Genomic DNA, 27,937 nt, shown 5'->3' with positions numbered 1-27,937 from the left:
TAAAACTCACTGGGGCCTAAATGTGTTTTAGTCAGAACCCTCCTTGCACTTAAATAATTTAAATACAGAGTAATGTATTATTAGAGTAACAATTTATTAGCAGACAAAATAAATGAAACCTCTAAATCTCAACACATACAGGATCTTACATAATAAACAGCATAAAACATAAGCTTCTAGAAGAAAAGTATCTGCTATTAACCAACTCCCCCTCCTTTCCAGTAGGCTGCAATACATTAATAACTCATCCTCATCCCATAAGAGGGTTAAGCAATGATTTACATGGAATTACATCAAGGCACTTGCTTTAATTAAAAAATACAGTATAAAACATGTTCCTAAAAGTCATCAACCTTGAATAATTAAAGAAAAAACAGGCAGTATACTTTTTTGGTGAATAGACAAGACTGAGAATTTAAGTTCATTCACCTGTCAGCCTGATATTGTCTTGGTTTGTGTACAAAGTTCCAAAGAAGACAAAAAAAGGTAGCCTATTACATAGATCGGTATGTTCATACACACTCATTTCTGAGAAACAGAAGCCATGGCAGCAACAGGACTCAAACCATAATTTTCCAACTGATTTGTGTTGAAAAGGCAAGGGCTATTTGATCCCATGTATCTTATTATTTTAGGGATGGCGCATGAGATAAGGGAAGAGAACATCTCCAAAATAAGTTGATTAAAGCTTCAGTTGAAAGACCTTTTTGGCTTAAGTTGCTTAGCTATAGACTTACAAACATAGTATCTACAATAAAGGCATTTAGTGTCCTTCATTATTCCAGTTTTTAGACTTCAGTCCATTCTTTTCCAATTTTCAACACTGAGATAAAAAATACACACCAGAGAATCCACTATTTACTATAATGCTTATATTACTTTTTAACTGTACTTAACATGTTTACTTTAAAATTTCAGTTGCAAAACTTTTTTTTAAGTCCTTATCAGGATAAAAATTACCTTATAAAAATAAATCTCCCCACCTCTGACATCTAAATTCTCCATCCCTGTAAGTTACTAAATTTTTTTTAAACCTTAAAAATTTACCTTTAACGTATTTCAATAGTATTTTAATACACGGACTATAATAACAAACCAGCTGGTATATTATTTTGTCCTTTTCCATTATAATTTTCATTCTTGTAATTAGCAACCAAGTTAATGATTGCATTCAGGATTATCTAAACTGTTTTTACAAAAAAAACCCCACAAATTAGGAGCCTAACAGCTTTCTATTTTTTTAATTTAAAAAACTGATTCTTTTTAATTTTTTCTTTTTATTTTAGGCTCAAGGAAACTTCACTGCTAGTGAAACTTCACTCTCAACACCACTCAATGATCTAACAGCTCCCTAAATCCAACTTCATTCTTTTTGCAGTTTAAGCCCAGTTTCAAATAAGGCATCACTGGGATGGATAAAGAAAACACTGAGATGGGGGATAGAAACATTAAAAAGCAGAAAAACTAAGCAAAATCTAAATCCTGTCAATTGGATGTTTACCATTTCACACTGAAATCTTTCCCTGAATAGACCAGGGACATCACTGCCTCCTGCTCAGATCTCAAAGCTTCAACATGCTCCACAAAGCACCTCCCTAAGTACCCTAGTGTGTTCCCTGGGAGAGTTGCTACACAGCCCATCTACTGGATTTAGTACCATAGTCCCAGCACTTGGCCCAGGGTCCTAGACTGCTGGGTAGGTCCTCAGAGGTATCTGAAGTCATGTCTACATTGATACAAAGAAACGTATGGCTCATCTGTAACAATACATAGAGAAACACAATTAAGAACAATAAGGATCACAGAACTCGAATGGATCATTATAACTTCAAGACTCAATTTAAGTTACCAAGAAATGCACTGTAGCCCTTTTCTCACTTCTATATTCAGATCAGGGCTAACCCTAACATGTTCTTAAATGACCACTTACTATGGGAATATTGCAGCAGAGAACTGCTGTTTTGTTAAAACGTACTAGCCATTAGCATTAAAAGAGTCTAATGAACTCATCTAACACCTGGACACATTTTTAAAGTTCATCATTTACCATATGTAAATTTGACAACAATTTTGACTTGCAATGTCTGTTGTTCAAAAGCAAAGTCAGACTATCTAAATCTTGTTTTCCTTTGGTCCTACTTAAAAAAAAAATAGACATCTGTCAGTTTTATTACCATCAGAGGCACAGATAGTACTACAGTCACTCAGTTTAGAAGGAAGACACCGTGCTCCAGAGTAGGTCAACCCAGGCTACCATGAGCTCCTCAGCCCTTTCAGCTTTGGTGAATCTGTGACCCTGTGACCCTCCCCTTCTAGAAAGAGAAATTTGCTCTAGAAAGAGACCTTGCTCTCGGAGGTATGGCTCCTAATCCTTGTCTCCCTATTATTGTGTGGAGGCTAACCAGGGATTGGATCCTATTCAACCGGGTTCCTCTCTTTTCTGCCTCCACTGGTCAGATAATAGTCTTTTCAATGGTCTGTTCCCTTCGCTCCTCTATAATGTTTTCCTTAGTCTACCTGTGCACTGGCACACTCCAACCCTTTGGCTGTAACAAATTTAAAAATAAATAAGGCTGTAAGAGTTCTAACCATCAAGAGTATACCACACTACGTTTCAATTAAATAACCATTTTATGATACTCAGAATTTTGTACTGAGAAAAAGCTTCATTTAGACTCTAAAGTTTAGAGTAAGCAAGATATTTTTGTATCAATATAGTGTTTAAAATAATGCTTAATGAACTAAAGTCCTATCCTTTGGTCAAGAGAGCAAATGAAAACAGTTTTTTGTTTGTTTGTTTGAGACGGAGTCTCCCTCTGTCACCCAGGCTGGAGTCCAGTGGCACAATCTCTGCTTACTGCAACCTCTGCCTCCTGGGTTCAAGTAATTCTCCTGCCTCAGCCTCCTGAGTAGCTGGGACTACAGGTGCGTGCCACCATGCCCCGCTAATTTTTTGTATTTTTAGTAGAGACGAGGTTTCACAGTGTTAGCCAGGATGGTCTCGAACTCCTGAATTCAGGTGATCCACCCGCCTTGGCCTCCCAACGTGCTGGGATTACAGGCATGAGCCACTGCACCTGGCCAAAAACAGTTTTTTTATCGGCAAATTAGGCTTTGGTTCCAGGTTTCATTCCTCTGAATATCAGCAACCAAAACATTTTAACAATATGCAAGTATAGGCAACCTCAACCCAAGTAGAGAGGATGAAATGTAAATTCTAGTGACATCTTAAATGTTTCTACAGATGGCTACCAAAAGCAGAATCTCTTGTTTGTTTGGATGGATGGGACAAGTACAAACCAGAACATAATTCAAGGATTCGCTAACTGCATGCATAACGTTCCAGAACTGTTTACATCCACATATGGACAGAAATCGCTGGTAAAGGTCAAATCCTGTTATCCCTCCTTCTGAGGGATTTTCCAAAATCTTTGGCTGGAATTATATTTTTTGCTGTGTTGGTGTTGGCTAATTATAACATCTTAAGCATGTACTCATTACTCTGTTACAGGTTATTAGACACCTATAATAGTCTCAACTTAAGCCTGCCTTGGGAGAAGGGCAAGAGAGATTAAAAATAAATAACTGGGCCAAGTGCAGTGGCTCACGCCTGTAATCCCAACACTCTGGGAGGCTGAGGCTGAAGGATTGCTTGAGCCTGGAGTTTGAGACCAGCCTGGGCAACACAGTGAGACCCTCTCTCTAGAAAAAATTTAAAGAATTAGCAGGGTGTGGTGATGCATACCTATGGTCTAGCTACTCAGGCGGCCAAAATGGAAGGATAACTTGAGCCCAGGAGTTGGAAGCTTCAGTAAGCTATGATCAAACTGCACTCTGGCCTGGATGACTGTCTCTTAAAAAAGAAAAAAGGAAAAAAATAAAGACTGACCAAGATACTGTGATTTTACTGCTATTATTCATAAGGCTGGATAGAAAGGGCAAATACTGGCTAAAAACAAACAAGAACAAATACAAGCAGCAATTAACATTTCTGGAATTCCAGACCCAAGTTCTAAAAGGATGTCAAAATTCAGGAAGCCTACACTTGATTATAATCACCTATAAGACAGAAATCACCTATAAGACAGAAATCCAGACTTTCTACTGAGCAACTGCTTTGTTGTGATAATGGAAAGGTATTTTCCATGTCACCAAATGGGAGAGCTCTACCAACAGAAAAGCAACACTGGCAGCTTATGGAGCTAACAATAAAGCTAAGTTACATATATCTATATAGGATAATATAGATATAATAAAATATATATGCATTTTAAATATACATATTAAACATGTACATACTTAATATATGTCTAAAAGCATCCCACTCCAACAGATGCCCTACACATAGGGTTTGCTTCTCATAAATATTTGAAATTGTTTAGAAACTGGGAACAGATTGAAAAATGATTTTGTACTTTTGCAGTTTACTTTTTTTTTTTTTTTTAAAGATGGCTGTTTCATAAATTAGTTCCCTATTCCTAACTTTGGAGAACCTGGTTTTTTCTTACCTTTCAAGGTCCAAATATAAAACTATAAACTTTCAGTGTTGGACATTCTTGCTTTTTGAAAGCAAATTCCTCCTGAATTCATGACCTGTGGACCAGCTATCATGAATAATACACCCATAGCACTTGGGTTTTATGAATGTGACTTCTAAATCCTCCCGCATAATAGCTTTAGGTGACTTGAAGAGTTAAAAGCTGTCATTGTCATCAATATTTACTGTACATCAAACTCATTTAAAATGCTGTTAGAAATTGCTGACTGGCAAGACTGTCACTGACAAAAACACCAGTTTAGGACAGATTCCATGGGAAACAAACTAGAATAACTAAAAGCTAAAATAGAGCTTAATGGTAGAGAAAGTCTCAGAAACAAGGACAGAGATCACAGAAAAGACAAGGAAGGACTCCTATTGTTTTTTCTGATTTTGAAGAGCTCTTTGTGCTTACCTATTTATCCTAAACAAAAAGGCATGAGTAAAAATTTCCAATGTATTACAAAGGGTATTCTGTCTAATGTCAGGCTGGCTCTCAGGATGTTACAAACCTGCCCAGGTATTAGACTTCTGATGAGACTGTGCCTTAAGGACAGGAATGGCACTTTCCTACTAAAAACTACTGCCATCTGGGGAGCAAAGACTGGGGATAGAAAACTACAAGAACAAACCTGTCTAGTTATGACTTTGTGATCCAGAAGCCTCTTGACCTATGGTACTAGAGCAGGTGCAACATTCTTTCCCTCTCTCCACTGAGCCACATAAAGAAGTCTACAGCACTTCCAATGTAAATCCCAACTTCACCGCTTCATCTCTTGGAGAATGCACAGTCCAAATGTATAACCCCTAAAACAGGAGAGTAATTAAGTTTTGGAGCTACTTTACAGTACAGTTCAGTACATACTTATTGCATTCCAAGAATACTTCATATCTGCAAGAAAGCCTGAAACCGTATTTTCTTCTTTTTGACTCTGTCCAGCTACAAGCTCTGCTGCAGTGTGTATATACAAATGCCATTAGCTTCAAAGGAGGAATAATATCTAGCCACTTGGTTAAAATTTCAAGTGTGCAAAATTTCCCACTGTGGAACTGGGAAATGTTGGACACTTGAAATTTTAACCTATTGGCTAGACATTCTTCTATCTACCTTCTCAATTAATCACTACTAAGACTCAGACCATTGGGAACACATACTCCTTTCTGATTTTTAGATACTTCTGCAAAAGCCATCGCTTCATACACACTATAGAAGAGAAGGTTTTCTTCTTCCTTTTTGCAATATTCTCCGTTGATTAGGGAATCCCTCACAGAGGGATTGCACTGAGCCAGCAGAACCTGGATTCCAATGGCTTCATAATCTCTGCGAACTTCTTTCAGTGTGTGGATCCCTGCTGTATCTAAAAATTGAATTGCACTGCAGTCAATCACTATAGTATGCAGCTCTAAGGGATCATGGGAAAGTTGCACTGACATTTCATCCTGGATTCCACCAAGAGTCACTACTTTTTCTTTGATCTTTCTCTTTGCTGCCTTCTTCCAAGCCACCTTTATTAAGATTGGGTTGACAGTTTGTTTGTATAAAGCAGATTTAAAGCATTCTTTGTTTATGTAGTAGAGAGGGGCTACAAAGCGGAAAATCTTGATGCCTGGCTTAGTCTGAAGGTTCTTGTAAGCAGACACAGATTCAAAGACCTCAGACTCTTCCACCAAGCCAAGCAATGAACTCTTTGGCTTCTGAGTGCGGAGGATGACACAAAACATAGAAAAACAAACCCCAACAAGTAGGCCTATTTCAGTACTTAGCAGTGCAGAGGACAGCATAGTAACAAACCAGATAACTGTATCCATTCTACTAATACTCCACATTTTGGGAAGATCCCTAAATTTACGAAGGGCTCCCCGTAGATTTACAATTGTGATCACACCAAGGACACTTTTTTGAAGGGAATAGAACAAAGGAGCTATTACTAGGAGGACCAACAAAAGAACCAGGGCTGTTACCACACCAGAAAGCTGAGTATGGCAGCCTGTTGATTCTTTAACCAATGTCTTTGCAAGAGCTGCACTAGTAGTAAAACAGTGGAAGAAGGAAGGGATGATATTACAAAAGCCAATGGCATACATTTCCTGGTTTGCTTTGACTGTGTAACCATGTTTCTTGGCAAACATCTCAGAAAGTGATACAGTGATAGCAAAACCAATGATGGAAATAGCTATTGCATCTACAGCCACACTAGGAATTAGGTTCCATTCTGGTACTTTGGGTGGCATAAACCCAGTGGGAATATGTCCAGCAATACTAGAATTATAATTTTCATGTAGTTTTCCAAAATGAGAGGCTAATGTGGCTGCTACAACAACAACAAGTTCAATAGGAATCGGTGCCTTAAGCTTGGATTTGAAGTGTTCATTGAGTTCTTTGGTTGGCAAAAGAACCAAAAGGCACAAAAGGCTGGTGATAAGATCACAGAGATTGGTCTTATGGATGTTTCTGAAGACATGTATCCAGGTAGTGATGAGTGAGCCCACACCATTAGTCCGAGGAAGGTTGAGCCCAAGAAGATACTTGGCCTGAGATGTAAGAATAGTGAAGGAGGCACCAGTGACAAATCCACTCAGCAAGGCATCTGAGAGGTAGACAGAAACAAAACCCACTTGAAAGAAGCCCATCGCTACCTGGAAGGAAGGATATAGAAGTGTTAAATATAAATGGAAAAGAACTTCTAAATTTTATATTATCCTGACATTTCTTGCATGGAGACATATCATCAGAGCATCACAGAATGTCAGAGCTAGAATAAACACAATCATATATCAATCTTCTCATTTTACAAAGATGAAAATTATGTTTAAAGGGCTAAGCAACTTGCCCAAGGTCACACTGTTACTTATTAACCCAGGTGAGACAGGAACTTTGGATTTCTTTCTTTTCATACATTTCTTAAACTTGAATAAGGTTCATACCTCTTTTTTTTTTTCATTCTTCCCATCACAAAGAACAGACCTCTTTTAAAAGAAAAACATTCTCAAGGATCCACAAGAAAACTTCAAATTGGAAAAAATTCTTCTAGTTAAGAAACCATGTATTTTCCTTAAATTACAAATCACTACTGTAAAAGTGAAGTCTTACTGCTTCTCAGCCTCTTGGCTAAGAGCAAGTGTACAAGTGAAGTTTTAATTGGTAAAACAAAAAATTAGATTTACATCAAAGTAGAATCACACTTTAAAAATTATTGTAGACTTATCTTTAACCTCATACTAAGAAACCATTCTCATGCAGTATATATGTACTTATGCCACACTGTCTCCCATATTAATAAAAATTCTGCATTTTTACTTCTTTATATTTTCCTCTGTCTAATAAGTTTTCAGAATTGTTATGCCTTCTTCCTTCTTGGTGGGACATACTAACAAAAAGGCAAAAGTTGGTTGGGCGTGATGGCTCATGCCTGTAATCCCAGCATTTGGGGAGGCAATATTGGGAGGATCACTTGAGCCCAGGAGTTTGGTCATAGAGAGACCCTGTCTCTTTATAAATAAATGAATAAATAATAAATAAGTAAGTAGACTTATTATTTACCATTATATATGAGTAGACAGCTCATCTTCACACCATCTTCACTCTCCCTCCCCACTCATCTGAGCACCAACTAAAGTGAGCTACTCTTCCCCTTCCCTTGTTGGTTTGAAATGCCTGCATTAGAGAAGGTTTAATCCTGGCACTGACTCCTGGATGCCAAAAGCCAGGGGCATGATGATAATGACAGATTAGTGGATTCTATGGGAGACTCAAGAATTTGATTTCTTATCCTTTCTCCTGGCTGATAATATGAAACTGTGGTCCCCAACTTTTTCCCTCCCTCCCCAACAATCCAAGACAACCACTACCTTTAGTAAGAGTTGCTCAATAGATCAGCAATTTTAATGGAAGGCAAGAGACATTTAGAATTTGAGGCTGGGTGTGGTGGCTCATGGCTATAATCCCAGCACTTTGGGAGGCCAAGACGGGAGGATTGCTTGAGCTCAGGAGTTGGAAACCAGCCTGGGCAACGTGGCAAAACCCTCTCTCCACAAAAAAAATAAATAAATAAATAAAATAAAATAAAATAAAATTAGCCAGGTGTGGTAGCATGTGCCTGTAGTCCTAGCTACTCAGGAGGTTGAGGTAGGAGGACTGCTTGAGCCAGGGAGGCGGACATTGCAGTGAACTAAGATAGTGCCACTGTACTCCAGCGTGACAGAGTGAGACCCTGTCTCCAGAAAAAAAAAAAAAAAAAGTGAGAAACTCCTGCACTCTCAACCCCATTCTGTTACCCACTTGCCTAACTGCTAATGCTGACTCTGCCAATAACCAGCCACAAATAATCTCAAGCAAAGCCAAGATTTTCTGACATGTAAAATTAAGGAGTTGTACTGGGTGGTGGAGGTCCAGTGAACCAGCCTTATATTACCTGTGGAGTCAGGTTAGGGTTTGAATTTTGCCTCTACCCTTCATATATCCTGAACTCTCAATAAATGATACCTTTAATTATTGTGATTCCTCAGATCCCTTAGAGATATGAGATTTCATGTACTAGATTACTTTTCTAGAAATAACCAATTGTTTCATTGCTGCTTACCTGATAAACTCCAGCTATAAAGGTTACAGTGCTGCCAACCATAATTGCATAGCAACTTTTGTCACATATCCTGTCTGATGTATGATTTAATAATGTGCTCCCATTTGAAACCATTCCTAAGGAAGGAGCACTATGGGCATTGTCATAGCCAGCTTTCTGTAGTTCTCGGTCAACTGTCTCACCAATCATAAGGCACAGTACTCCAAAAATGCCCACAGAGATGTGACGGGAGGTACCCAAGAGAAAATAAATGATGCTGGCAAAAAAAGATGTGTACAGACCATAGACAGGTTCTTGGCCAGCCAGCAGGGAATAAGCAATGGACTGGGGCACCAATAATATGCCCACAATCAAGCCTGACATCACATCCCCTAAAATGTTTTTCTTTAGGTCGTATTTTGGGAGCCACTGCAAAACAGGAAGGAAACCTAAAATCATATTTTTGGCTTTGGCTGGACTGCACTGGCAATTCTTCTGCAGCTTTTTAATAACAAACTCCTTGAAGTTTGTATCTGATTTCTCTTGACGCTCAATAAGGATCCTATGATAAGGTCTGCATTGATCATTGGTCTCAAATTGCTTGAAGTCAGTACTTGATTCCCTTTGAAGTTCCAGATGGATCCCAGATGGATAACTGTCATTTCCTTCAGCTGAGTCTCTGGGTGAAACGTCATGTTGCTCTTTACTTTCTGAAGACATTTCTGGAGATAGATGGTTCAGCTTCCTACACCAGAGAAAATACCAGTGTTCATCAATAAAGTAATTCTCAGTGCTCACATATACTAACAATTCTATTTGTCATTTCATGAGAGTTAAAAGGAATTCAGTTTTGGAATAGGTATCTTATGTCCCTTTTCCTTAATTGAGCCTCATTTGTCTTGGTTAGGGGAAAAAAAAAAGACCAGAACCAGACCTTAAACAGCCAAGTCAAAGCAAATAACTGGCTGGGTATAGGACTTCCCAAGAGTATAAACCATTAAGGATTCTTCTCCATATATGCCTGGCTCCCCCTGGCAGTTTTTCCTCCTGAAAAGATGTAAGGGCAGCCTGTCTCCTTTCCATACATATGCTACCAGCGGTCTTCTTCCCAGGTTTTTCACCTCCCGGGCAGACTGCAAAATAGGATCTGGTCTTAACCCCTACCTTAACCTTAACCCCTGCCTACCAGTCCCTGAAACAAGGAAGATGGTCCTTTTTTATTTTTTGGTCGCTTTTTAAACAACCTGCTAAATGTTGAAAATAAATAGAAGAAAAAGTAGGTTGCAGGGTAAAGATAAATGTTTTTAGCAATAAAAAGAAACTAGGGCAGAATGCATTTGCGTCTTTGAACAGTACTCCCTTGCTTGGTAGGAAAGAGGAGAGAGAAGTCAATATGAGGGTGCTGACTGTAAAGGGCATGAAGAGGGTCGATGGGCCAAGTGTCTCATACATGCTGTAGAAGGTTTTTGTCTATTCCACTATGTTCTAGTATGGAGTCATCTGCCCTGTGGGCAGGGCCTACATTCATGCAAGATTCACTTTACTATTCTAAGTACACACTCTGAAACACAGGTTAAATAGAGAAATAATGTTGCCCTGCACTTCCACTTGGAGGCAATACAGGTGATCCTTCATCTCTGTGTCCTAGACTATAAAACTAATGCCATAAGATCTACCATGAGGAACTACAGGAAAACAAAGGAGGTAAAAATAGCCAGAAAAAGAGAAAGGACAACAACAAATAATAAGTCTAATAACCGGAGTAAGAGAAGAAAATGAACCAGGCTCTCAAAGGAATAGAACATAAATTGTTTACCAAATGCTTCATGAATTAGTGCCTTTACATAAGCTGTTTACTTAGCTTAGAATGGCCATCCACCTCTTTGCCTGTCAAGATCTTAATAATTTTTTAAAACCCAGTTACAATGCTACCTTTTCCAGAAAGCACTAACCAATCTCCCCTAGCCCAAATGAAATACTACACCCTCTGTGTCCCATAGCATGTTGCACCTCCATTAGAGTACTAACCACACTCTTGTATTAGTGAAGTAGGAATGTCTCTAGCTCCTGGAGGAAAGACATCTTGTTCATCAGTGTAATCTGAATGTAATGTAGTAACGCTGAGATAGCAGGCTTACAAAACATTTGAATGAATGAATGAACAAATGAACAAACATTTGTGACTGTGGCCAGATAGAGACAATTTTTTTTTTTTGAGACAGAGTTTCACTCTGTCGCCCAGGCTGGAGTGCAGTGGTGCAATCTCAGCTCACTACAACCTCCTCCTCCTGGGTTCAAGCAATTCTCTTATCTCAGCCTCCTGAGTAGCTGGGATTACAGGTGCATGCCACCACGCCCGGCTAATTTTTGCATTTTTAGTAGAGACAGGGTTTCACCATATTGGTCAGGCTGGTCTCGAACTCCTAACCTCAGGTGATCCATCCGCCTCAGCCTCCCAAAGTGCTGGGATAACAGGCACGAGCCACCGCACCCAGCCGAGACAATATATTTTAGATGAAGGACTCAGGAAGTTTCTTGTTTTGGAACTGACAGAAAAATGGGCCCTTGTGAAGTTCTATAAACCTTATGTTACCAAACTGCCAAAATCCAGGACCTATGACTTATTCAAGAACACAAGATATGTAAAAGTAACCCATATTCATTTTGTTTAGGTTTAACATGAGTAAATATTTTGATGGTCTTCTGAAGTAGATAAGGAAAGAAAGAATAGACTTAGGTGACCACTGACCCTGAGAAAATCAGTCAGGTTGATGGATACACCCAGCAGCTCTTTGCTCTACAATGCAACCAGTCTGTGACTCTCCTGTCATTTCCTGCTTTCTAGAGCTAGCTTGAGTGCACCAACGTCCTATTTTGGAGAGCTCTTGGTGATTTCTGGGTGAAAAGGTTTTTCCAAACCTAAGATATGCAAAAGAGACATAAGAAAAAACTAAGGGAATCCAAATCTTGCCCAGTATGGCTGCTATCTGGGAAGAATATAGATAAAAATTCACATAGAAAGTAAAACAAAGAAATGGAAACTGTAAGAAAAAATCAAACAAGGAATGCTAAAAGTGAAAAACACAGTAACAGAGATGATGAATGCCTTCGATAGGATCATTAGTAGACCTGAAAGCCAAAGAAAGAATCAATGAACTCAAAAAGACAGATAAACAGAAATTAGCTAAACTAAAACGCAGAAACAGTTTAAATAACGAAACAAAACAAAAAAACCCCAATATCAACAATGTAACATAACATCCAAGAGCTGCGGGACACATCAAAGTATCAAACATATGCATAATTAGAATACCAAAAGAAGAGAGAGAATGGGCAGAAGAAACATTTCAAGATATAATGGCCAAGAAATTTCCAAAATTAATAAGAGACATCAAAATATAGATCCAAGTAACCTGAGGCCAGGAGTTCGAGACCAGCATGACCAACATGGTGAAACCCGGTCTCTACTAAAAATACAAAATTAGTCAGGCATGGTGGCACACGCCTGTAATCCCAGCTACTCAGGAGGCCGAGGCAGGAGAATCACTGGAACCCAGGAACTGGAGGTTGCAGTGAGCCGAGATCACGCCATTGCACTCCTGTCTGGACAGCAAGAGGAAAACTCCTTCTCAAAAAAAAAAGAAAAGAAAAAAAAGGCCGGGCGCAGTGGCTCACACCTGTAATTCCAACACTTCCGGAGGCCAAAGCAGGCAGATCACAAGGTCAAGAGATCAAGACCATCCTGGCCAACATGGTGAAACCCCGTCTCTTCTAAAAAAATACAAAAATTAGCTGGGCATGGTGGCGCGCTCCTGTAGTCCCAGCTACTCAGGAGGCTGAGGCAGGAGAATTGCTTGAACCTGGGAGGCGGAGGCTGCAGCGAGCCAAGATCGCGCCACTGCACTCCAGCATGGTGACAAAGCAAAACTCTGTCTCAAAAAAAAAATACATATATATATAATATATAATCTATCTCCAAGAATCTTAGAGAATTCCAAGAAGAGTAAATATAAAAACAAAAAGAAAACAAAAACCCTCACCTACACATATGATATTAAAGCTGCTGAAAACAAAAGATAAAGAGAAAATCCTGAAGACAAAGAAAAAACATATATTACTTATACAGAAACAAAAATAAGAATTATAGCAGACTTCTTATTGGAAATCATGGAGGCCAGAACATGATGGAGTGGTATCTTTGTATCAAAGAAATATATATCTTTTATAGAAATAGGGTCTTGCCCTGTTGCCCAGGCTGAAGTGCAGTGACATGCAATTATGGCTCACCATGGCCTCGAACTCCTGGGCTCAAGTGATTCTCCCACCTCAGCCTCCTGAGTAGCGAGGATTACAGGTATGCACGACCAAGCCTGGCTAATTTTTTAATTTTTTTGTAGAGACAAGGTCTTGCTACTAAGCTCCCCAGGCTGGTTCCCAAACTCTTGGCCTCAAGTGATCCTCCCACCCTGGCCTCCCAAAGTGCTAGGATTACAGGTGTGAGCCACCACATCTGACCCCAGAAATATAACTTTTAACATAGAATTCTTTACCTAGAAAAAATATTTTAAAAGATAAGAGGCCAGGCATGGTGGTGTGTGCCTATGGTCCCAGCTACTTGGGAGGCTGAGGTAGGAAGACTGCTTGAGCCTAAGAGGTTGAGGCTGCAATGAGCCGTGATCACACCACTGCACTTTAGCCTGGGTGACAGGGAGAGACTCTGTCTTAAATAAAATAAAATATGAAAAAGAAATAAAAACTTTCTCAGATAAACACCGAGAGGATTTAAGGCCAGCAGACCAGCACCATATATATGTGGGGGGAAGGGGAGAGAGAGAGGAGGGGAGACAGGGAGAGAGACAGAGAGGGAGTGGGAAGGAGAAGAAGAGATGGGGAAAGAGAGAGAAACACAGAGAGAGACACAGAGAGAGAGAGAGACAGTTTCAGGAAGGTTCTTTAGCCAAAAAGAATACACCAATCAGAAATTCAGTTCTACATAACAAAGAAAGTCCAGGAAATGGAACAAATGAAGATAAAGTAAAATTCATTTTTTCAATTAAAAAATGTTTAATTGCTCTAAAAGATAACTGTTTAAACCAAAAATGGGAATGTACTTTATAGCATATGCAAAATAAATGTGTGACAACAACCACACAGAATGGGAGGGGGAATTGGGAATTTTAAAGTCTTTTTAAAATTTTCTGATTATTATTATTTTTTTAAATAGAGATGAGGTCTCACTATGTTGCCCAGGCTGGTCTCAAACTCCTGGGCTCAAGTGATCCTCCTACTTTGGTCTCCCAAAGTGCTGGGACTACAGGCATGAGCCACCATGCTCAGCAAACTGTAAGGTCTTACACTAGATGTGAAATGGTATCTTATTTGAACATAGGCTCTGATTAAACATGTACATTTAAACCTAACAGTAACCACTACATTTTTAAAAAGGTATAAGTAATAATAGTAGAGATAAAATAGAATCATAAAAAACTCTCAACTCAAGAGAAAGTAGAAAAGGAAGATAAAACATAAAAAACAGATGGAACAAACGGAAGACAGCCAGTAAGATGGTAGAGTTTAATCCAAACATATCGTATTAAATATGAATGGTCTAAACATGCTAATTAAAAATGGAGACTGTCAGATAGGATTAAAAAATAAGACCCAAGTATATGCTGTCTACTTGAAACCCACTTTAAATATAAAGACATACATAGGTTAAAAGTGAAAGGACTGGCCCAATTTAGTAATTTATTCAGCTTATAAATGACAGAGCAAGGTAATAAAATGCATATTTTGGGATCCCAAGAAAAGATCCTTTTTTAATATGGTACTACTCCTACCACCTACCTATAATTAGCTTCTCTAATTTCAGATATTTCTGAACACCTTAAAATTCAGCTACTCTACACATTCCAGTTTCACCTAGCTGCTACACAAAGTGATCCAGTAATAATATCAACAATGTTGTTCCCAACTCTCCCTTTCTCTACATTCATGGCCATGGTCCTTTCCCATCTCTAGCTCTTAGAAACTTATGTATTCACTCAGAAACAGTCCTACGAGTAGAACTAATTCAGCCACCAGTCTGAACCCACAAAGTTCCATAATCATGCTTTGGTTTACCTCTGTATGTATGCTACAAACTCACTGCTAAATAAAACTAGAAGCTGCTGACTACTATGATTATGGCATCTAAGCAGGGGAGAAATATGAAGGAGTTTAAGAATAGTTTGTTTAGAAAGTTTTCAAGGGAGGAACATATCTAACCTGGGCTCTGAAGTCTAGGTCAGGTTTGAAAGGATGAAAGAAGACTTGGAATATGGGTAAGGGAGAAGAAAAAACAAACAGCAATAGTTCTAATGTTGGAGGAAAAGAATCAGAAATGAGAATGTTATGTTTAAAACAGAGAATGGTTATGGGGGATTAGTGGGAGGAGCCCATAAAGGTACCTGAGGGGGATTCTGGAGGGCCCTTTATGCCGGGTTAAGAAAGCTAGACTTGAATCTGCAGGCAATGCATAGGCCCTGAAAGATTTTGAGAAAGTCACTTACTATATCTACTCATTTGGCAAATAATTATATATCTTCTGGTCTGATGTTATATTATTTCATTCTTTTTCCACTAAAGCAACTAATATTTTACCTTTTGTCTTTTACAGATAAAAAATAGTTGAAGGTGGTTTTAGAAAAACAAAACTAGGCCAGGCACAGTGGCTCACACCTGTAATCCCAGCACTTTGGGAGGCTGAGGCAGGTGGCTTGCTTGAGGCCAGGAGTTCGAGATCAGCCTGGGCAACATGATGAAAACCCATTTCTACTAAAAATAGAAAAGTCAGCCAGACGTGGTGGCGCATGCCTGTAATCCCAGCTACTCAGGAGGCTGAGGCAGGAGAATCGCTTGAATCTGGGAGGTGGAGGCTGAAGTGAGCTGAGATCACACCACTGTACTCTAGCCTGGGTGACAGAATGAGACCCTCAGAAAAAGAAAAGAAAAAAGAAAAAGAAAACTAAACTATAAACAGGTACAACCAAGACAGATTCTCCATGTATATAGTACCATCGGATCCTCTAACTCACTGTTGTCAGACAAGTCCAGGGAAGATCACAGCACTATAAAGGCCCAGGGATGCCAAGGATGAGCAAAGCCTTCTGTATTCCTCTCCATTTCATTCACTGATGCCTACAACCAGGATGGCACAGGCTACTTTCCAGGCCCTTGCCCTAGATTGAGAAGTTAATACTGTGAGAGGAAAAGGATCCTTTGGAGGAAGACAACAACTCATCAGAGGAAAACTCAGATCCATCTGTGTTAAATGGGCCTGCAACCCATGCTTACTCCATGAATGTCCTCAAGTGTCAACAAGCCTTCTCCAGCTGGATTGGCTAACGTTTCTATGTGAGCTCCTAGAGGTTGGGTACTGGTCTTCATTAAATTACACACATATTTTAAGCTCCTACTATAAGCTAACCACTGTGCTAGACACAATGCATCAGAACCTAGACCCCAAACTTAGGTGTCAATCTTTCTTTCCTCTATGCCATGCTCCCATATATAATCCATCAGTAAATCCTGTCTGTTGTGCCTTGAATAATATATTTATCTTCTCCCCACTGCCCAAACTATTTGTAATCCAGTCACTTCTTACTATTGTCCTACCATCCTCTCTCACCTGGAATATTCTAGTAGCCTGCAAGATCTGAACACTGCCTCCCTTTTTGCCCTACTGGCTTTTTTGCAGTTGCTGGAACATGCCAAGTTGATTCCATTCTTAGGGTCACTGTACTTGCTCAAGTTGTCTTTGCCTAGAATAATAATCTCCCAGAGCTATACAGGTATGTTCTCATCCTTTGGGTCTCAGCTTTTATTTTTCTTTTTTAGTGACAGGATCTCACTCTGTCACTCAGGTTAGAGTGCAGTGGCATGGTCATAGCTCACTACAGCCTTGAACTCCTAGGCCCAAGCAATCCTCCCACCTCAGCCTCCCAAGTAGCTAGGACTACAGGTACACGCCACGATACCTGGCTAATTTGTTTTTATTTCTTTGTAGAGACAGGGTCTTGCTATGTTTCCCAGGCTGGTCTCGAACTCCTGGGCTCAATCAATTCTTCCACTTCTGCCTCCCAAAGTGCTGGGATTACAGGTGTGAGCCACCATGCCTGGCCTCAGTTTATATGTCACCTCCTCACAGAAACCTTCCTTGACCATCCCAACCAAATAAAATAACACCTCCTTCCCAGCATTCCCTATATCCTTATCTGGCTTTATTTTCTTCATAGCACTTCAGACTTCTGAAATTATATTACTTATAAGCAAAACTATTATTTACAGTCTTTCTTGTACTTATTATATTTCCATTATCTAGAACGATGCTTAGCACATACAGTAGAGGTTCAGTAAATTCTTGCTAAAATGAATAAGAACCCAATTTCTACCCAAAATCAGTGGATTAAGACAGAGTTTTAAACAGCATTCTAGGTACCATAACAGAAAGGTTTAGAGTATTCTGAGAGTAGAGAATACACTGCAGGCCAACGTGAAGTAGGAAGCTGCAACGTTAATAAAAAGGGAAAAGATAACTCAGGCAAGTGAAAGATCACAGTATAGTCCAAGACCCAGGAAAAGGTCACACTAGGTTCCAAGGGCGAAGTTGTAGGAGATAAGGCTGGAGTGAAAGATTAGTTTTTATGTAATTCCAAGAAGTCACGAGTTCATCCTCTAAGCTACAGTTACCAAAGGCCTAACTTCCAAGGCAGGAAAGGGCAGGAGGTTTGCCATTTCAGTGGTACAACTAGGTAAGAGGTGGTGCTTAAAGGACATACACAGGCAAATCTAAGATGAAATCTGAGAAGGACCACACAAAAGGAAGGATGATATACAGGAAGATGGAGAAGAAAATGGAAAGATAGGAAGCAGCAAAAAATCTGACTTTGGGTTTTTTAGATTTGAGATTTTTATAATATGTCCAGATGGTGTGTCCAGCAGGCAATTAGAAATGTGGTTCTCAAGTACAGGAGAGAAGCCAAAATTGGAAAAATAAATGGGGCAGAGTGAAAGGTCTACAGTATCTCATTCTCCGCTGAATTCCATTTATATGTTCAATAAACGTTTGTTGAATATGTGCTTTATCTTCCTAACTAGATTAAAATTATTCAAGATGTTCTACACTTTTTGTGTACTATCATAATACCTAGCATAGAATTAGGCACATACAGGAAGTATCTAATAAAGTTTTTGATGGACAGAATGGTTTTTATTTTAAAAAGTTATTTTAACAAAAACTTCTCCAAGAAGAATTAGCTTTGACTTTTGTTGGACAAAAATATTTGTTTCTTTAAAAGACATTTGAGGCCGGGCACAGTGGCTCACACGTGTAATCCCAGCACTTTGGGAGGCCAAGGCGGGTGAATCGCTTGAGGTCAGGAGTTCGAGACCAGCCTGGGCAACATGGCAAAACCCTGTCTCTACCAAAAATACAAAAATAAGCTGGGTGTGGTGGTGTACACCCGCACACCTGTAATCCCAGCTACTCAGCAAGCTGAGACACAAAGAATCACTTGAACCCAGGAGGTGGAGGTTGCAGTGAGCCAAGATCGCGCCACTGCACTCCAGCTGGGGCAACAGAGCGAGAGTCCGTCTCAAAAAAAAGACAGTTGAGGCCGGGCACGGTAGCTCACGCCTGTAATCCCAGCACTTTGGGAGGCCGAGGCACGCGGATCACAAGGTCAGGAGATCAAGACCATCCTGGCTAACATGGTGAAACCCCATCTCTACTAAAAATACAAAAAAAAAAAAAAAAAAAAAAATTAGCCGGGCGTGGTGGCGGGCGCCTGTAGTCCCAGCTACTCAGGCAGCTGAGGCAGGAGAATGGCGTGAACCCAGGAGGCGGAGCTTGCAGTGAGCCAAGATTGCGCCACTGCACTCCAGCCTGAGTGACAGAGCGAGACTCTGTGTAAAAAATAAAATAAATAAAATTTAAAAAAAAGTTGATACATTTGATAAATTGCTGGTAGAAATGTAAAATGGTGCCAACACTGTGGAAAAACAGTTTGGTGGTTCCTCAAAAAGTTAAACACAGCACTGCTATATGACCTAGTAATTCCGCTTATACTCAAAGGACTAAAAACTGTAACTCAGACAGATATTTGTATACTAATGTTCATAACAGCACTATTTACAATAGCCAAAAGGTGAAAACAATCCAAGTGTCCATCAACAGATGAACAGATAAAGCATGGTATAACCATAAAATGCAATATTATTTGACTATTAAAAAGGAATTAAGTTCTGATACTCTTCATCTACAACATGGAGGAACCTTAACACCCTTATGTTAAGCAAAAGACAGACACGATGCAAACAAATAAAAAATAAAAAAAAAAGAGCTGGATCTAAAAAAAAAAAAAAGGACACAAAAGGACAAGTATTGTATGATTCCACCTATACAAAATATCTAGAAAAGGCAAAACGGGCCAGGCAGGGTGGCTCATGCTTATAATCCCAGCACTTTGGGAGGCTGAGGAGGGAGGATTGCTTGAGCCAAGGAGGTCAAGGTTGAAGTGAGCTATGATCATGCCACTGCACTCTAGCCCAGGTGACAGAATAACAACAACAACAACAAAAATATATATATACAGAGAGAGAGAGAGAATAGGCATATACATAGAGAAAGCAAATAGAGTTTACTGGGTACTGGGGGAAGTGGTGTTACTGGTTACAGAGTTTCCATTTCAAGTTTTGGAAATAAATAGTAGTAATGGTTACACACCATTGTGCACGTACTTCGTGCCACTGCATTGTACACTACATTAATATTAGATGAAGGAGATTTCAGGAACAGAAACTTTACAAAGTGCAAACTAATCAGTCCTCAAGTTCATTTCCTGACACCTCCACCAAAAGAAAGAAAGAAAAAAAGTTTATACTAATTTATAGTGACAGAAAGTAAATCAGTGGCTATTTCAGGATAGGAAGTAAGGTGGGGTAGGAGGGAGAGATTACAAAGGGGCATGAGGAGATTTTGGGGATTGATGGATATGTTCACTATCTTGATTGTGGTGACAGTTTTATGTATATATATAGAGAGAGTACCTTTGAAATATGTACAGCTTATTGTATGTCAATTATACTACAATAAAGCTATAAAGTCTAATTCTTATCTGAAGGGGAAAAGAGTAGCTTGAATATAACCTGTTACATAATTTTCTTTTTCTTTTCTTTAAGAGACACAGTCTCACTCTGTTGCTCAGACTGGAGTGCAGTGGCATGATCATAGTTCACTGCAGCCTTGAACTCCTGGCCTCAAACAATCCCCCACTTCAGCTTCCAGATTAGCTGGTATTATGGACACACGCCGCTGTGCCCAGCTAAGTCATTTTGTTTTCAATTGCAGTTTATATTTCAATTCCTAAGAAATCGTCACTGAATGTTCCAATACTCTGGATACGCAGCCTTGGGAAATGTATTTCTTAAGTCCCCAGACACACACAACTTTGGGAGGAAGTATCTAAGCAAGGTTTTATTTCTTTTTGTAATATTTTTCTAAAAACAGTTATATTTAGTTTTAAAATATGACAGCTTCATTGGATAGATTTGATGACATATTAATCAGATACAGGTTGAGTATCCCTAATTCAAAAATCCAAAATCAAAAATGCACCAAAATCTGAAACTTTTGAGCACCAACATGATGCTCAAAAGAAATGCTCACTGGAGCAATTTGGATTTCCAGATTGGAGATGCTCAACTAGTAAGTATAAAACAAATATTTAAAAAAAAATTCAGAAATTGGAAACACTGCCAGTCCCAAGCATTTCAGATAAGGGATACTCAACCTGTACCGGGATTTTCCTAAGAAATCTACGCCATTTAAAACTGAGCTTCACAACCTGTTGTAAATATGGTGTGATATGCATGTTTGTGTATGTGTGTTTAAGTAACTGCTTTTAACACATAACACAATCTAAAACCACAGGCAGTGAGGGTCAGTAGAAAAAGTAACCTGTTGTCAGGAGCCCTGGACTCCAGGCAGTCATAACCCTCTGTCCCAACCATGAGACAGTTCAAACTAAATGATCAAATCATTAAGTGGTAGTTTTCCTGAATTACAGGACTTTAGAGCTAGACAGAGATCAAGAAATCCAACCGCCATGATTTTTTGGTAAGAAATAAGAGTTCAGCTGGGTACCAGTGGTTTACAACTATAATCTCAGCACTTAGGAAGGCCGAGGCATGCGGATCACTTGAGCTCAGGAGTCCAAGACCAGCCTGGCCCACATGGTGAAATTCTATCTCTACTAAAAATCCAAAAATTAGCCAGGCGTGGTAGCACATGCCTATAATCCCTGCTACTTGGGAGGCTGAGGCACAAGAATCACTTGAACCCAGGAGACGGAGGTTGCAGTGAGTTGAGATTGCGCCACTGCACTCTAGCCTAGGTGACAGACAAGACTCTGTCTCAAAAAATAAAATAAAATAAATAAATAAAGGTTCAGATTAGTGAAATCATTTGCTACTTAAAGGCAGAGATGGATCCAGAACCCAAGTATCCTGACTCCTAACCTTTTTCCTCTAATAGATTGCCTATGCCAGTCTCTGTAAGTGTATATACATCAGATAATTACAGGAAAACTAGAGTCGACCTAAAAACAACCTAAAGATCTCAAGTTTGTGGAAAACCTGAAGTCTTAACATTAACCCAGCATTAATGTGAACAAGTCAACAACCAAAGTAAGTCTCCTCTCTTATATGGAAAAATCTCAGACTAGACTGGTAAGAGCTACAGTGTAAGAAAAAAAAAAATTAAAAATATATTTTTAATAAAAATAAACTAGACTAGAATATGTAGTTTAGAAATAATTTTCCAATACTTCACACAGTTTTTTTTTTTTTTTTTTTTTGAGACAGAGTCTTGCTCTGTTGCCCAGGCTGAAATGCAGTGGTGTGATCTCGGCTCACTGCAACCTCCATCTCCCAGGTTCAAGCGATTCTCCTGCCTCAGCCACCTGAGTAGCTGGGACTACAGGCGCCTGCCACCATGCCCGGCTAATTTTTGTATTTTTAGTAGAGACAGGGTTTCACCATGTTGGCCAGGATGGTCTCATCTCCAGACCTTGTGATCCGCCTGCCTCAGCCTCCCAAACTGCTGGGATTACAGGCGTGAGCCACCGCGCCCAGCCACACACAGCTTGTAAGTAGGGGAATCATGACTTGAACAAGCCTGCCTGATTCAAACGTATACTGTCGCTTGATTGCTTATTTTGAAGCTGTTTTTAAATCTTCAGAAAAGTTGAAAGAATGATACATGGAACACTTCCATACTAACAATTCACCTATTTAGCAATTTTACAGTTCATAAGTTAACACACTCTCTCTTCATACTTATATGGGTTTTGTCGTTATTGTTTTTCAACTATTTGAAAGTTGCAGGCATAGTTCAGCCTTAAACACTTTATTGAACCTACATTTAAAAAAAAATTTTATTTTGAAATAACTGTGGACTTGCAGAAAAGTTGCAAAAATAGTATACAGTTCCTGTATAATGGTCACTCAGTTTCCTCTAATACTGAACCTACATTTTTTTTTTAAATTTTTTATTTTTGAGACAGAGTCTTACTCTGTTGCCCAGGCTGGAGTGCAGTGGCGCAATCTTGGCTCACTGCAAGCTCCTCCTCCTGGGTTCATGCCATTCTCCTGCCTAAGCCTCCCAAGTAGCTGGGACTACAGGTGCCCGCCACCACACCTGGCTAATTTTTTGTATTTTTAGTAGAGACAGAGTTTCACCGTGTTAGCCAGGATGGTCTCGAGCTCCTGACCTCGTGATCCGCCCGCCTCGGCCTCCTAAAGTGCTGGGATTACAGGCGTGAGCCACCACGCCTGGCTATTTTTTATTTTTATTTTTGAGATGGGGTCTCACTCTGTTATCCAGGCTGGAGTGCAGTGGCATGATCTCAGTTCACTGCAACCTCCACCTCCTGGGCTCAAGCGATCCTCCCACCTCAGCCTCCTGAGTAGCTGGGATCACAAGTGCACGCCACCATGCCCAGCTATTTTTTTGTATTTTTTGTAGAGACAGGTTTTCGCCATGTTGTCCAGGCTGGTCTTGAACTCCTGAGCTCAAGTGATCTGCCTGCCACGGCCTCCCAAATTGCTGGGATTATACGCATGAGCCAAGGAAGAGCTCAGCCTGAACCTACATTTTTAAAGCACTATGCCTCTTCTTCAAAAGAAGCATTCATTAGCAAGATGAGGTCAACCATTTGGATATGCTCCCCAAAAATCTGCACTGGCTCCCTACCTCCTACCAAATATGGTCTAAAAACGTTGGTATAAGCTTCTATGCATGAGCCTAAAACTGCCACTGTCTTGCTTCCTCCTATGCACTAGTGTTCCAATCACCAGTCCATGAAAATATCAAGCAGCCTTTGCCCTTGGGGCCTTTGCTCATTGCCCAACCTCAAATGACACCTTATATAAATCGGTCCCTTCCTAGACACAATATATAAAACAAAGGCCAGGCACAGTGGTTCATGTCTGTAATCCCAGCGCTTTGAGAGGCCAAGGCAGGAAGATCACTTTGAGGCCAGGAGTTCGAGACCAGCCTGGGTAACATAGCAAGATCTTATCTCCACAAAAAAAAAAAAAAAAAGTTAAACAAATATGCAAAATAGCAGGCCGGGTGCAGGGGCTCATGCCTGTAATCCTAGCACTTTGGGGGGCCAAGGCAGGTGGATCACCTGAGGCCAGGAGTTCGAGACCAGCCTGGCCAACATGGTGAAACCCCCTCTCTACTAAAAAATACAAAAAATTAGGCCAGGCGCGGTGGCTCACGCTTGTAATCCCAGTACTTTGGGAGGCGGAGGCAGGCGGATCACGAGGTCATGAAATTGAGACCATCCTGGCCAACATGGTGAAACCCCGTCTCTACTAAAAATAAAAAGATTAGCCGGACGTGGTGGCACATGCCTGTGGTCCCAGCTACTCGGGAGGCTGAGGCAGGAGAATCACCTGAACCTGGGAGGCAGAGGTTGCAGTGAGCCAAGATCGCGCCACTGCACTCCAGCCTGGAGACAAAGTGAGACTCTGTCTCAAAAAAAGAAAAAAAAAAAAAATTAGCCAGGCGTGGTGGCATGTGCCTGTAATCCCAGCTACTTGGGAGGCTGACAAAGGAGAATCACTTGAACCCAGGAGGCAGAGATTGTAGTGAGCCAAGATGGCGCCACCGCACTCCAGCCTGGGCAACAAGAGTGAAACTCCATCTCAAAAAAAAAAAAAAAAAAAAAATATATATATATATAGCACCACTGCCATTGCTGCCATTTCCATGTCTTCCTCCTGGGCCCAGCCCTGCCTTGCACTCCTATGCCCTTTGCTTTATTTTTCTCCATAGCTCTTCTCACCATTCCATACCACACATTGTTAATTGTCTTTCACATGAGGGCACTGACTTGCTCTGTTTTGTTCAAAGCTGTATTCTCAGTGTCTTGAACATGTCTTGCACCTAATAAATGCTTAGCAAGTATCTGTTGAGTGAATTAGAATTTAACAGCTATATGATAAGGAAAAAGGAGTTACTTTCCCCATTCTCACTTAACTCTCCAACCCCACTCTTCCGCCCCCACATGCCAAAACCAAGCTTATGTCAAGAAATTAAGCTTGGCAAGCATCTGCCTGGGGGTTTACATTCACTAAAAGTGTGATTATCCTTCTGTCAATCACGGGGGAAAATAAAAAATAAAAGTGTGGGCAGTGCACAGTGGCTCATGCCTGTAATCCCAGCACTTTGGAAGGCCAAGGCAGGAGGATTGCTTGAGCTCAGGAGTTTGAAACCTGACTGGGCAACATGGTGAAACACCATCTCTACAAAAACTACAAAACTAGCCAGGTATGGTAGCGTGCACCTGTGGTTCCAGCTACTCAGGAAGCTGAGGTGGAAGGTTTGCTTGAACCCACGAGGTCAATGCTGCAGTGAGCCTAGATCGCGCCCCTGCACTCCTAGCCTGGATGACAGAGTGAGACCTGGTCTCAAAAAAAAAAAAGTCAAATCAGAAATAAAAAAAAGTGATTTTTTTTTTCCTCAAAAATTACCCCTAGCCCAGAGTATGTTCATCTCTAGATCTTCCCCTAGGAGGCAGCACATTACAGTACAATAATTGTCAAATACAGAGAGCCGTTAGCTTCCTAGGACCACCCCTGCAAATCCAAGGATGAGATCCAGGACTCCACACGCTAGATGATGCTGAACCAGTGAGCTTAGGACCACACTTGGAGAATCACTGGATGTGTTCTGGAAGTCAAACAGATCTCTGTTCAGATCCCAGCTATACTGCTCAGCAGTCGTATGGCAATGGTTTTGGAAAACTTCACTGTACTCAGCATCAATTTCTGACCTGTAAAATGGAGTAACATTACCTAACTTGCTGGTTTGTAAGGCTAACACAACTACCTACCACAGTGCCTGGCACATAGCATTTACTCAATAAACGACAGCTATTAGTCTCTGTCCCTTGCTATATCCTGCCTTGAGATTCCTGTTTTTAAAGGGTCCATTCCTTTCCCACAGCTTTGGCCCTCCATTTCTTATTGATTCAATTTTCAAAAACAGAAAGTTCTGCTTAATCTAGTATTGCATATCACATTAGTTGTAGATTTCACATAAAGAACTGTTGGGGACAAGGAGAAAAAACAGGTTAACTAGAATGGGCGCCGGAAGGCAATTTAAGTTCTGAACGTTTCTAACTCACTGTGATCCCCAATCTGTGCAAGGAAGGAGCCCAGCCTGATAGTCTATGAGTTTGGAGAGCTGGGTACAAGTCCCAGCTCTGCAAAAGACTTGCTGTGTATTTTTAGGCAAGGCTCTGGGCCCTCTCTATCTTCTCAGTGTTTCCATCCATCCAGTGAAATAATTCCAACTTAGTGTGTGAGTCCGAAAGAACAGGTCCTGATTTTGTACTTAATCGGGTGTGTGATTCTTAATAACCAAGATAACCAAGCCGTCTCGCCTGTGCCGGCCTCAGTTTCCCCATCTGTCCGAGGTGGTGGTGGCTCCTATCTCCTCGATCCCTATTCCAGATATCTAGGTTCGAGACGGATCAACGAGGACTGGAAAAGCAGCGGAGTGCGTGGCACCCGGCGAGATACGGCGAGATACGCGGGATGGAGGGCGGGTGGGCAGCCGCCAGCCAGACGGGCAGGCCCGGATCACCAGGGTGCAGTGCGACTCGCCCGGCCCCGGACCACCCGGGAAATAACCTGACGCACGCCCCGCTCCACGGCGGCGACCCCTGATCTGGGATTCTACCGCGCGGGGACCCAGGCAGAATGACTCTGGGAGGGGCCCGCTGACCGCTTGGCGGCCAGCACCGCTCCCTCCCTCTTCCCTGGTCCGCTTCCCTCTTCTCACCTCTCGGGTCCGGGCCGCTGCAGGCAACCAGGCGCCGCGGCACGCGTCTTCCACCGTGGCCGGACTGAGGTGGACACCGCGGCGCCGACAGAGCTATACCTGCCCGTCCCTTTCCCCGCCCATCGCTCGGACTCCGAAGGAGGCGGGGCCCGGCTGCCGGGACCTACGGGCGCGGCGAGGACGCACCGGCGAAGAGATGCCGGAGGCAGAGCCAGTGTAAACGCCCGCGGCCGAGGCCGTCACGTGGTACTGCCGGGCGAGCGACGCTACCACCAGCCAATAACTCGGCCCAGACCGGGGAGGGTGCCGCCCTCTGACTACTCTCCTCCTCGCGATTGGCTGCCCTGGACAGAAGAGCACAAGCTGGACGGATTCTTAGAGAGGTTCCGCCGCTGCTTCTGTGGCGTTGACTCCTCCGCGGAAAGAGCGGATGACCGGCCTCGGCGGCTAGCCTGTGGCCAGGGTGAAATAGCAGGAGAGGCGCGGAAGCGCTCTGCCCAGAGTTTTGAAGTGCTCAGCGTTTGCGATCGGCCACCTCTTTATCCAGTACTTCTTGGGACCCCGTTCCCTCCCACCCGCCTTTGTAGAACGGGAAATTGAGGCCCCGAACGGGAAAAGAGCTCCTAGAATGTTAGAGGCTCTTGCCTCACTATAACTCATTCCCCGTCAAAGAGTCCAGTAACCAGAAGGCTAAAATGTAAATGAAAAGGCCGGGCGCAGTGGCTCACGCTTGTAATCCCAGCACTTTGGGGGACCGAGTAGGGAGGATCGCTTGAACCCAGGGGTTCGAGGTCAACCTGGGCAGTATAGCGGAACCTTGTCTCTATAAAAAATAAAATGTAAATTAAAATGTAATTGTAGTTTTTGTTAAAATCCTTAGTGGGTTTAATGGCATTTGTAGGTAAAATCAAACCCTCCCTATGCCAAGGTACTGTGTGCTTCGGGCACTCATCTCTGCCCCCCTCCCTCGCTGATCTCCACCCATACTGGCCCCCTTTGCTCGCCACGCTTGTTCTCTTTAGGGACCTAAACATTGGTTCTGGCTATCAGATTTCTTCTGGTCTCTCAGGTCTCAGCCAAAACACCAGCCCTCTCCATGGCGAGGCCGTCCCTGACCACCCTGTGTAAACTAGCCACAGGGTGTAAACTAGCCACAGCCAGTCACATCCTTTCAGGTCATCTTGATTTAATTATCTGCCTCGAACTGGCCACTATTGAGTATGTATTAATTTGTTCATTCCTCACCTTGTTTGTAGCTTGCATGTGCCCACTAGATGGGGGTGAAGGAGGGCCTGTGAAGGAAGCATAATTAACTTCCTTTCCTTCCCTTTCCGGTGAACGTCTTCACAGTCATTCAAGGAACTCCCTTTCTTATCTAGAGATGATCCCCAAGTTTCTGTCACCCATCAGATTCAGAGTTTCCAAAACGTCATAAGCTGTCTT

At 41.4% G+C, this 27,937-nt stretch overlaps 1 protein-coding gene across 2 annotated transcripts; it reads right to left on the bottom strand.

The window, feature by feature from the left end:
• Window positions 1-73: 73 nt before the first annotated feature.
• SLC26A2 (solute carrier family 26 member 2) lies at window positions 74-27,937 on the bottom strand. Of its 2 annotated transcripts, none has more exons than XM_016954024.3 (3): window positions 26,495-26,627; window positions 9,118-9,841; window positions 74-7,174 (listed from the first exon to the last, which is right to left on the bottom strand). In XM_016954024.3, the coding sequence occupies exons 2-3, from the start codon at window positions 9,814-9,816 to the stop codon at window positions 5,654-5,656; spliced, it is 2,220 nt and encodes a 739-aa protein (XP_016809513.1). In that variant the 5' UTR covers window positions 9,817-9,841; window positions 26,495-26,627; the 3' UTR covers window positions 74-5,653. The 2 variants fall into 2 exon arrangements, with proteins under 2 accessions (XP_016809513.1, XP_016809512.1); XM_016954023.3 differs by lacking the exon at window positions 26,495-26,627 and adding an exon at window positions 27,740-27,937 and having other exon boundaries at window positions 5,453-7,174.

This window comes from Pan troglodytes, chromosome 4 (genome assembly GCF_028858775.2).
Source record: "Pan troglodytes isolate AG18354 chromosome 4, NHGRI_mPanTro3-v2.0_pri, whole genome shotgun sequence".
Taxonomy (NCBI): domain Eukaryota; kingdom Metazoa; phylum Chordata; class Mammalia; order Primates; family Hominidae; genus Pan; species Pan troglodytes.
The sequence above is the reverse complement of the archived record's forward strand: the minus strand, read 5'-3'. Positions and strand labels throughout refer to the sequence as shown.